At 44.4% G+C, this 12,435-nt stretch overlaps 1 protein-coding gene across 1 annotated transcript in view; it reads left to right on the forward strand.

The window, feature by feature from the left end:
* Positions 1-12,435, forward strand: part of ERCC5 (ERCC excision repair 5, endonuclease) — a 188,708-nt gene that overhangs the window by 45,440 nt on the left and 130,833 nt on the right. The window contains exon 2 of the mRNA XM_063950764.1: positions 6,714-6,889. Coding sequence (XP_063806834.1) covers positions 6,714-6,889 — 176 coding nt within the window. The remainder of the gene's footprint in view (positions 1-6,713; positions 6,890-12,435) is intronic.

The following is a 12,435-nucleotide window of genomic DNA, read 5'->3' on the forward strand; positions in this document are numbered from 1 at the left end:
TCAAAAAAGGTGGCACTGCCGTCTTAGGATACGGCCACCTTGAAGGAGCCTGCTGATAAAAAGCAGGAGGCTATCCTGAAGTCTGTATATACACACTCAGGTTATATACTGAGACCTGCAATTGCCTCAGCATAAATAGTGCTGCTGCAGCGTGGTCTGATACCCTGTCAGATAATATTAAAACTCTAAGACAGGGATAATAGTTTGCTAACATAGAGCATATTAAAGACGCCGTCTTATATATAAAGGATGCACAGAGGGATATTTGCCGGCTGGCATCCAGAATTAATGCAATGTCCATTCTGCCAGGAGGGTATTAGAAACCCGGCAGTGGACAGGTGATGCTGCCTATAAAAGGCACATGGAGATTCTGCCTTATAAGGGTGAGGAATTGTTTGGGGATGGTCTCTGGGACCTCGTATCCACAGCAACAGCTGGGAAGAATTTTTTTTTACCTCAGGTTTCCTCACAGCCTAAGAAAGCACCGTATTTTCAGGTACAGTCCTTTCGGCTTCAGAAAAGCAAGCGGGTCAAAGGCGCTTCCTTTCTGCACAGAGACAAGGGAAGAAGGAAAAAGCTGCACCAGCAGCCAGTTCCCAGGATCAAAAATCTTCCCCCGCTTCCTCTGAGTCCACCGCTTGACGTTGGGGCTCCACAGGTGGAGACAGGTGCGGTAGGGGCGCGTCTCGGAAACTTCAGGGACCAGTGGGTTTGCCCACAGGTGGATCCCTAGGTTCTGCAAATAGTATCACAGGGATACAGGCTGGAGTTCGAGGCGACTCCCCCTCGCCGTTACCTCACCTCAGCCTTGCCTGCTGCCCTCGGAAAAAGGTAGTACTGGCGGCAATTCACAAGCTGCACTTCCAGCAGGTGAAATCAAGGTACGCCTCCTTCAACAAGGCCGGGGTTACTATTCCAAAATGTTGTGGTACCGAAACCAGACGGTTCGGTGAGACCCATTCTAAAATTGAAATCCTTGAACACTTATATACGAAGGTTCAAGTTCGAAATGGAATCGCTCAGGGCGATTATTGCAAGCCTGGAGAATTTCATGGTATCACTGGACATCAAGGATGCTTACCTGCATGTCCCTATTTACCCTCTTCACCAGGAGTACCTCAAAATTGTGGTACAGGATTGTCATTACCAATTCCAGACGTTGCCGTTGGTCTGTCCCCGGCACCGAGGTATTTACCAAGGTAATGGCCGAAATAATTATCCCGTACTTGGACGATCTCCTTATAAAGGCGAGGTCCAGGGAGCAGTTGTTCGGCGGAGTAGCACTATCTCGGGAAGTGCTACAACAGCACGGCTGGATTCTGAATATTCCAAAGTCGCAGCTGGTTCCTACAACGCGTCTACTGTTCCTGAGTATGGTTCTGGACACAGAACAGGATAAAAAGGGTTTCTCCCGGAGGAGAAGTCCAAGGAGTTGTCGTCTCTAGACAGAGACTTCCTAATACGTATACAGGTGTCGGTGCATCAATGCATGCGAGCCCTGGGAAGGATGGTAGGTTCTTACGAAGAAATTCCATTCGCCAGGTCCCATACAAGGATTTTCCAGTGGGATCTGTTGGACATGTGGTCCGGGTCGCATCTTCAGATGCATCGGCGGATAACCCTGTCTCCAAGGGCCAGGGTGTCGCTGTTGTGGTGGCTGCAGAGTGCTCATCTTCTAGGGGGCCGCAGATTCGGAATACAGGACTGGGTCCTGGTGACCACGGATGCCAGCCTTCGAGGCTGGGGGGCAGTCACACAGGGAAGAAACTTCCAAGGCTATGGAAAAGTCAGGAGACTTCCCTACACATAAATATTCTGGAACTAAGGGCCATTTACAATGCCCTAAGTCAGGCTAGCCCCCTGCTTCAACACCGGCCGGTGCTGATCCAGTCAGACAACATCACGGCGGTCGCTCATGTAAACGACAGGGCGGCACAAGAAGCAGGATGGCGATGGCAGAAGCCACAAGGATTCTCCGATGGGCGGAAAATCATGTGTTAGCACTGTCAGCAGTGTTCATTCCCGGAGTGGACAACTGAGAAGCAGACTTTCTCAGAAGACACGACCTCCACCCGGGAGAGTGGGGACTTCATCCAGAAGTCTTCCAAATGATTGTACACCGTTGGGAAAGGCCACAGGTGGACATGATGGCGTCCCGCCTCAACTAAAAGTTACAAAGATATTGCGCCAGGTCAAGGACCCTCAGGCGATAGCTGTGGACGCTCTGGTAACACCGTGGGTGTACCAGTCGGTGTATGTGTTCCCTTCTCTGCCTCTCTTACCCAGGGTAATGAGAATAATAAGAAGGAGAGGAGTAAGAACTATACTCATTGTTCCGGGTGGGCCAAGAAGAGCTTGGTAACCAGAACTCCAAGAAATGATCTCAGAGGACCCATGGCCTCTGCCGCTCAGACAGGACCTGCTGCAGCAGGGGGCCTGTCTGTTCCAAGACGTACCGCGGCTGCGTTGGACGGCATGGCGGTTGAACGCCGGATCCTGAAGGAAAAGGGAATTCCGGAGGAAGTTATCCCTACGCTATTTAAAGCTAGGAAAGAAGTGAACGCTAACCATTATCACCGCATATGGCGGAAATATGTTGTGTACTGTGAGGCCAGGAAGGCCCCAAAGGAGAAATTTCAGCTAGGTCGATTTCTGCACTTCCTACAGTCAGAGGTGACTATGGGCCTACAATTGGGTTCCATTAAGGTCCAGATTTCGGCTCTATCGATTTTCTTCCAAAATGGAACTGGCTTCACTGCCTGAAGTTCAGACTTTTGTTAAGGGAGGGCTGCATAGTCAGCCCCCGTTTGTGCCTCCAGTGGCACCGTGGGATCTCAACGTGGTGTTGGATTTCCTGAAGTCGCATTGGGTTGAGCCACTTAAATCCGTGGAGCTATAATACCTCACGTGGAAAGTGGTCATTCTGTGGGCCTTGGCGTCGGCCAGGCGTGTATCAGAATTGACAAAAGCCCTTATCTGTATTTTATATGGGAAAGGTGAAATTGAGGACTCGTTCCCAATTCCTTCCTAAGGTGGTATCAGTTTTTCATGTGAACCAACCTATTGTGGTGCCTGCGGCTACTTGGGACTTGGAGGATTCCAAGTTACTGGACGTAGTCAGGGCCCTGAAAAGTATATGTTTCCAGGACAGCTGGAGTCAGGAAGACTGACTCGCTATTTATCCTGTATGCACCCAACAAGCTGGGTGCTCCTGCTTCTAAGCAGACGATTGCTTGCTGGATCTGTAGCACGATTCAACTTGCACATTCTGCGGCTGGACTGCCGCACCCTAAATCTGTAAAAGCCCATTCCACGAGGAAAGTGGGCTCTTCTTGGGCGGCTGCCCGAGGGGTCTCGGCTTTACAACTTTGCCGAGCTGCTACTTGGTCAGGGGCAAACACGTTTGCAAAATTCTACAAATTTGATACCCTGGCTGAGGAGGACCTTGAGTTCTCTCATTCGGTGCTGCAGAGTCATCCGCACTCTCCCGCCCGTTTGGGAGCTTTGGTATAATCCCCATGGTCCTTTTGGAGTCCCCAGCATCCACTAGGACGTCAGAGAAAATAAGATTTTACTCACCGGTAAATCTATTTCTCGTAGTCCGTAGTGGATGCTGGGCGCCCGTCCCAAGTGCGGACTGTCTGCAATACTTGTATATAGTTATCGTTAACTAAAAGGGTTATTGTTGAGCCATCTGTTGAGAGGCTCTGTTATGTTCATACTGTTAACTGGGTATCATATCACGAGTTATACGGTGTGATTGGTGTGGCTGGTATGAGTCTTACCCGGGATTCAAAATCCTTCCTTATTGTGTCAGCTCTTCCGGGCACAGTATCCTAACTGAGGTCTGGAGGAGGGTCATAGTGGGAGGAGCCAGTGCACACCAGGTAGTCCTAAATCTTTCTTAGCTGTGCCCAGTCTCCTGCGGAGCCGCTATTCCCCATGGTCCTTACGGAGTCCCCAGCATCCACTACGGACTACGAGAAATAGATTTACCGGTGAGTAAAATCTTATTATCTTCCAGGGCCAGGATTTCTCTCCTGTGGTGGCTGCAAGGTTCTCACCTTCTAGAGGGACGCCGATTCGGAATCCAGGACTGGGTCCTGCTGACCACAGATGCAAGTCTCCGAGGCTGGGGCGCAGTCACGCAAGGAAGAAGTTTCCAGGGGAAATGGTCAAGCCAGGAGTCTTGTCTCCACATAAATGTTCTCGAGTTAAGAGCCATTTACAACGGCCTCCTGCAAGCGAAGAACCTTCTTCAGGGTCTCCCTGTCCTGATCCAGTCGGACAACATAACAGCGGTGGCGTACGTAAACTGCCAAGGCGGAACAAGGAGCAGGGCGGCAATGGCGGAGGCCACAAGAATTCTCCGCTAGGCGGAACAGCACGTGAGCGCTCTGTCAGCAGTCTTCCTTCCGGGCGTGGACAATTGGGAAGCAGACTTCCTCAGCAGACACGATCTCCATCCAGGAGAGTGGGCTCTTAATCAAGAGGTATTTGCAGATGTGACAAGGCGTTGGGGAATTCCTCAGATAGACATGATGGCGTCTCGCCTCAACAAGAAGCTTCCGAGGTATTGTTCCAGGTCAATGGACCCCCAAGCCATTGCAGTGGACGCCCTGGTAACTCCGTGGGTGTTTCAGTCGGTGTATGTGTTCCCTCCGCTTCCTTTCATTCCAAAGGTATTGAGGATCATAAGACGAACAAGGGTTCAGGCAATACTCGTCATTCCAGATTGGCCACGGAGTACCTGGTATCCGGATCTTCAGGAATTACTAGTAGAAGATCCCTGGGCGCTTCTTCAAAGAGAGGACCTGTTACTGCAGGGGCCCTGCGTGTTTCTGGACTTACCGCGGCTGCGTTTGACGCCGTGGAAGTTGAACGCCAAATCCTAGCTCGGAAGGGTATTCCCGGGGAGGTCATCCTCACTCTCCTTAAGGCTAGGAAGGAGGTCACGGCAAAACATTATCACCGTATTTGGAGAAAGTATGTGTCGTGGTGTGAAACCAAAGCAGCTCCTGCGGAGGAGTTTCACTTGGGTCGTTTCCTCCACTTTTTGCAGGCAGGCGTGGATGCAGGTCTGAAATTGGGTTCCATCAAAGTACAGATTTCGGCTTTATCTATTTTCTTTCAAAAGGAATTGGCCGTCCTTCCTGAGGTTCAGACTTTCGTGAAGGGAGTGCTGCATATCCATCCTCCATTTGTGCCACCCGTGGCACTGTGGGATCTTGAAGTGGTGTTGCAGTTTCTTATGTCTCACTGGTTTGAACCTTTGCGTAAGGTTGAGTTAAAGTTTCTCACTTAGAAAGTGGTCATGCTTTTGGCTTTGGTGTCTGCCAGACGAGTGTCCGAATTGGCGGCTTTGTCTCACAAGAGCCCATATTTGATTTTTCATGTGGATAGAGTGGAATTGAGGACTCGTCAACAATTTCTGCCGAAGGTGGTTTCTTCGTTTCACATAAATCAACCTATTGTGGTACCTGTGGCTACGGATGCTGTGGCAGTCCCAAAATCTCTTGATGCCATAAGAGCTTTGAAAATTTATGTTGCCAGAACGGCTCTTACTAGGAAAACAGAGGCTCTGTTTGTCCTGTATGCTTCCAACAAGATTGGTAATCCTGCTTCCAAGCAGACTATTGCACGCTGGATTTGTAATACGATTCAGCACGCTCATTCTTCGGCTGGGCTGCCGATGCCGAAGTCAGTAAAGGCCCATTCTACCAGGAAGGTGGGCTCTTCTTGGGCGGCTGTCCAAGGGGTCTCGGCACTTCAACTTTGTCGAGCAGCTACCTGGTCGGGTTCAAACACTTTTGCTAAGTTCTATAAGTTTGATACCCTGGCTGAGGAGGACCTCATGTTTGCTCAATCGGTGCTGCAGAGTGGTCCGCACTCTCCCGCCCGTCTGGAGCTTTGGTATAGACCCCATGGTCCTTTTGGAGTCCCCAGCATCCTCTAGGACGTAAGAGAAAATAGGATTTTAATACCTACCGGTAAATCCTTTTCTCCTAGTCCGTAGAGGATGCTGGGCGCCCATCCCAGTGCGGACTGTTCCTTGCAGTTTCATTGATACTGGTTATGTTCGGTTACACGAGGTTTGTGTATCTGTTATATTCAGCTTGTTGCTGCTGTTAGTTCATACTGTTATCTTGTTTTCCTGCTGATCCAGTTGTACGGTGTGTTTGTGGTGTGAGCTGGTATGTCTCTCGCCCTTAGTTTAACATAAATCCTTTCTTCGAAATGTCCGTCTCCCCTGGGCACAGTTCCTATAACTGAGGTCTGGAGGAGGGGCATAGAGGGAGGAGCCAGTTCACATCCAGTCAAAGTCTTTTTAGTGTGCCCATGTCTCCTGCGGATCCCGTCTATACCCCGTGGTCCTTTTGGAGTCCCCAGCATCCTCTACGGACTAGGAGAAAAGGATTTACCGGTAGGTATTAAAATCCTATTTATTTGCCTTACATTTCAAGTTATAGCAAAAATGCAAGCTTTTGGAACAGAATTAAAAATGCTATGTTAAATCAACATTAGATATCCCAATTGCTTAACAAAGGTGTACATGCCTAAAAAAACAACATGGCACTTTGTTTAAATAAATAATGATGTTTTTAGTGTATTTTAATTGGGTTGATAGGAAGTAAACTTACCTGTTGTTCTATTCCGGATTATCCAATGTTAGTCATGTGCAAAAATGTTATTTCCCTTTACATTTTTTTAAGATATCAGTATTTGGTTGAATCAAGCAGTGAAGGGGGCAAGAGATCGTCATGGTAATGCTATTCAAAATGCTCACCTGCTGACCTTATTCCATCGCCTCTGCAAGCTGTTATTTTTTAAGATACGTCCCATATTCGTGTTTGATGGCGAAGCCCCCCAGCTGAAGAAACAGACTCTAGTAAGTGTATTTTTTTCCCCCAATATATATTTTATTGAGGTCCAGAAAATATAACAATCCACATCAGAAATAAGTACAATACCTATGCTAAAATAGAGACCGATAAGGCCTAAGATCTACAAGTCATGTGAACAGCATGTTTTAGGACAAATCCTAATTTTTAAATTTTTTTAGTACAAAACCTAATAAATTGTAGATGATAGTGTAACCTACTGTAAGTCCTGGAAAATGTATTTTATTATTGCAATTGCTAGACCAAAGAACACTTAACAAATCCCCTCTTGCGCTATAAATGATATGGTATGGCTAAGAGTTCAATAAATCAAACTTATTATTCCATATATTTTATATATTTTAATACATAAAAAAAAAAAAAAAAATATATATATATATATATATATATATATATATATATTTCACCGATAAACAACTTGACCGGTCAATAAAATCACTAACACTGTATATTCATATATAATATTATAAACTTCCTAAGGAGGTGGATCTAGGCATACTCTGTGCACAGAAAAATATAATGTTATAATGGTAAAGATAAAACTCAATCCGTATATTGAATTCAAAAAATCAAATACCAGCTATAATTTGAACCCATGTAACAAATAGTATCCTTGAGAGTTACTTTGTATTGGAGTTCCTCAATACAAAGTAACTCTCAAGGATACTATTTGTTACATGGGTTCAAATTATAGCTGGTATTTGATTTTTTGAATTCAATATACGGACTGAGTTTTATCTTTACCATTATAACATTATATTTTTCTGTGCACAGAGTATGCCTAGATCCACCTCCTTAGGAAGTTTATAATATTATATATGAATATACAGTGTTAGTGATTTTATTGACCGGTCAAGTTGTTTATCTGTGAAATATATATATATATATATATATATATATATTTTATGTATTAAAATATATGGAATAATAAGTTTGATTTATTGAACTCTTAGCCATACCATATCATTTATAGCGCAAGAGGGGATTTGTTAAGTGTTCTCTGGTTATTGGTACTTGGGATTTCCAAGTGCCGGTTCTTTTTGACTTGTGCTACCCCAAGTCAAGCTCTCTCCTGCAGCATAAATATAAAATTATTTTTATTTTTTAATACTAATATTTGATCACCAGGACATGGTGATGATTTACTAGCGCCTGGTTATATTTCTTTTTACAATTGCTAAACCAAAACTAATCCCTTAACTCGGTGGTTCCCAAACTTTTTTGAATTATGACACCTTCGTATCGGCAGTTTTTTCATGACACCCCTAGGCCAAAAGTCTATTTTTGAAATTCAACAAAAAAAAATCTAATATTAGGTAAATTGTGCTTACCCGTCTTTCTGAAGGTGCATACACACGGTGTAATGTGTGCTTACGATTTTGACTATATAGTCAAAATCGTAACAAAAGTTAGCACATATTGCACCGTGTGAATACAGCTTGTGATACCGAAGCGCGTTCCCTCAGGGTCGGTATCGCAAGAATAAATAGACTCTGCAGACAAGGCAATTTTGATTACTGTATATTGTGTACAATCTAATTCTAGTTTAGTCAAAATCGCAAGTAAATATAGCCCAAATTGGTGGTTCTGGGCTCTGTGGAGTTCAAGGGAAATCACTTAGTCAAAATCTCACCGTGTGTGTACACCTTAACGGTTAGTTTTATGGTGATGGATTGTGCTTCTCTTTGTCACATATTTTACGATTGGCAGCCACCAGCACAAGTTTTGCCTATTGCATTGACCCTAAATAATTTGGTTTGGTCCTTGGCCACCAATCTATGGCACCCCAGGAGTCGCCCAGTTTGTGAACCAATGCTTTAACTGTTCATGTTTTACCTGCGAGTTTGAACAAAACAATTTTTTATATCTTTAAAGCAAATGGTCATAATTTTGGGCCTAATTCAGAGTTGATCGCAGCAGAAATTTTTTTAGCAGTTGGGCAAAACCATGTGCACTGCAGGTGGGGCAGATATAACATGTGCAGAGAAAGTTAGATTTGGGTGGGGTGTGTTCAAACTGAAATCTAAATTGCAGTGTAAAAATAAAGTAGCCTAGATTTACTCTGCACAGAAACAATATAACCCACCCAAATCTAAATCTATCTGCACGTTATATCTGCCTCACCTGCAGTGCACATGGTTTTGCTCAACTGCTAACAAATTTGCTGCTGCGATCAACTCTGAATTACCCTCTGTGTCTTATTCATTTACTTAGAGAACACTGGACCATGGAGATATAAAGTCGTAGGACTTTTCCATTTAAAATAATCTTCAAACTGTTTAAGATCCACCCTTTCTATATCCCCTGTGTGCTTGCTGTATGCCCTGCCTTTGTAGCTGGTGTTTTTTTTTTTTTTTTAATTCCTTCCTCTTTTACTACTACTGGAGTGCTTACTTGTACCATGCATCTTTGGTACTTTTCCGTATTCTAGTATCCCCCAAGAGGATAAATGAGTAAGCAGAATTTTTATTTTTAAATCATTTTCTCTGGAAGCATTGTTGGACACTGATTGCCCACACAAATATGCCCTGGTTCCTCTGTCTTAGTGTTTTTGTCTCTAGTTCTGTCCTGTGGGGTTTGGTTAGGAAAATATCAGCATCCCCTGCTGGAAGAGGGAAGAGTTTAAACAGTTTGAAGACACTTAAAGTGTCAATTTTCTGTCCCTATGGTCCAGTGTCCTCAGTAAATGCAGTGAGAAAGATTTAATGTAAGTATAGAAATCTTTTTTTTTTTTCCTTATTTCATTATTTTATTTATTTTTGCCAGTAGAACCTTCATAAAGATAGCTTGTTACCAGGTTCTATACTATCTACCACTCTACACTAACCTTTTATTTATTACATAATTATTATTATAAGTTTTTTAAAGAAACAAATGTGTTGCTCTGTGACCCTCTACTCTCACAAGAGAGAGTTTTTGATACAGCTCACTCTTTAAATACCATTATCCTACCTCTCATTGATTCTGGCGCTGGATGCTGAGAAAGCATTTGACTGTATTTCTTGGTCCTTTGCTTTTGTGGTACTCCAGAAGATGGGGTTTTCTGGTAAGTTTTTAGATGGTATCGCAGCATTATATCCATCCCCTACAGCTATTGCTTCTGTCAATCTCACCTCTTTCGGAACTGACAATGGTACCAGGCAAGGATGCCCACTTTTTTCCCTCTGATCTTTGTCCTAGTCATGGAACCCCTAGCAGCGAGGTTTAGAAGCCATACAGACATTGCTGGTGTGAAGACTGGTCCTTCTGAGCATAACTTTGTGTTATATGTAATGTTTTACTATCCCTAGGGAGTCCGGCTTAATCCTTGCTGCCTCTCCTCTCCAAGACTGACTAATCTAATTTTTCGGGTTATAAAATTAATACTAGAACGGAACGGAAGTGCTCGACTTATGTTACTGGGCCAACTAACCTCTCCTTGGAGGTCTCTTTCTCGTTTAATTGGCACAAACAAACAATCTCATAATTAGGCATTTCCCTAATGCACCATCACCACCAGCTATTACAGGCTAATTTACCCCATATTTTGGATCAAATTAAGTTGGACTTTAATTGTTAGTCTAGCCATTTCATTTCATAAATCGGTAGAATGAATTCGGCAAAGATGAATGTGCTCCCTCGGCTCCTCTACCTATTCCAGACCATTCCTATATTTAGTCCCCCAAATGTCTTTACATTTTTACGATTCCACACTTCGCACTTTGGGCGAATAAGCACCTGATAGTTTCCCGCTTATTGTCAGTTTGGGATTACGTTGATAGGAAATTTGGTTTGATCCCTGGACCTTCTCCCATTATATATTCCGATCTTTCACAACCCTGCCTTTCCTCCAGGTAAGAAAAAGATCTTATTTTCTCCTTGGAAAGAAAGAGACTTTCTCTGTTTAAATAATATTATTAGAGATACAGGCTTCCCCCCAATTCTCCCAGATTCAAACATATACATCTTATTTCGAGAACTTTTAACCGATTTTTACAACTTAGACACTTTCATTCTACAGTGAAACACCTCCTCACTGGTAGACCCCTTTCCACCTTTGAGACTTTATGGCTGAGATGTTTCTCAACCAGAGGTTTAATCTCCCTATTGTATAAATTGCATGTTGAGTTCTTCCCAACGTGATCCTCATGAGAGGCTTGGGAGGTGGGTTTGGGTTCTGCTATAGATGATGAAGAATGGTCCGAGGGTTTGGATAATGCTGTATCCAGTTAAAGTTGTGTTAAAATCAAGGAGACTACATATAAGTTGTTGATTAGATGGTATTATGTGCCCCCTCGATTGAGCAGAATGTGTCCTGGCACATTGGATAGCTGCTGGAGAGGATGCAATACTCACGGCTTCTTTCTGCACATATAGTGGTCCTGTCCTAGATCTTTGGAAGGAAGTCATTAGTTTTATAACACGTTTACTTAATATTCCTATTCCATACGACCCGAAGTATATTTTTTCCTTTTAGGTCTCCCTACATTGACTAGGCACCAAAACAAATTGATGCGCCATGTAGACGTGCCAGTTAGCGGTGGATTGGAAGCAACCCACATCTATGCAGTCTATTTTATCCTGTATCTAGTATCGCATGGAGTATATTACTAACAGGGCTTAAAGTGGTCCTGAAGAGGTGGTGGAACTCATTTAGCCAGCCACCTCTCTCCCCCCCTTCCCCTTAGTGCCTATAGATCTCACAAAGAAGCAGCATGGTCACATATTAGTACCCTCAATTCCCCCAATTTAAATTACATCACACAGTGGCACAATCATATTCACATTGCACCGCATGTAGTGCCCCTGATTGAGGTTACGTCACTTAGTAGTGCCCTTTACTTATATTGCACTACACAATGGTACCCTCTATACATGTTATGCCACAAAGTAGTGCCCCTTATACATAATTCCCACAGTAGTAGTGCCCTTTACACATAATACCCACAGTTGTAGTGTCCCTTACACATAATGCCCACAGTAGTAGTGCCCCTTACACATAATGACCACAGTAGTGCTGCTTATATACATGTTGCCCACAGTAGTGCCCATTATACACAGCTCTGCCTCTCTGTCCCTCCAGCAGCTCACTGCCTGTGTCCCTCCAGCAGCTTCCCCACCTCTCTTTTCCCTCCAGGACCCTCTCATATTGTCTTCAAGATGCACAGAGCCTGCTCCTCTTCATGGCTCCTCTTCACTTCAGCAGCTGTGATGGCATGACATCACATACACCGTGCTGGAAAATGATACCACTTGGACCTGATGAGGGGTAAATGCTGTCCAACAGACACAGCATGTGTGAGTGCCAGGAGGGGTATGCTGTAAATGGAAGAAGACCATGGAGCCCCCAGGACCTGAGAAAGGTGGAGGTGGCTGCAGCCTATCAGTAACACTAGCACCGCCTGCATCATCTATTGATGAAGGTGATGGAGCAGGTTTTACTGTTGGAATTACTGTTTAGGGCAATGGAGGTGGTGGAACTAGTTCCTCCTACCATTACAGGTGGTGGAACTCTGTTCCACCTCGTTCCCCCCCACTTTAACCCCTGATTACT

The sequence above is a fragment of the Pseudophryne corroboree genome, chromosome 2, assembly GCF_028390025.1.
Source record: "Pseudophryne corroboree isolate aPseCor3 chromosome 2, aPseCor3.hap2, whole genome shotgun sequence".
NCBI lineage: Eukaryota > Metazoa > Chordata > Amphibia > Anura > Myobatrachidae > Pseudophryne > Pseudophryne corroboree.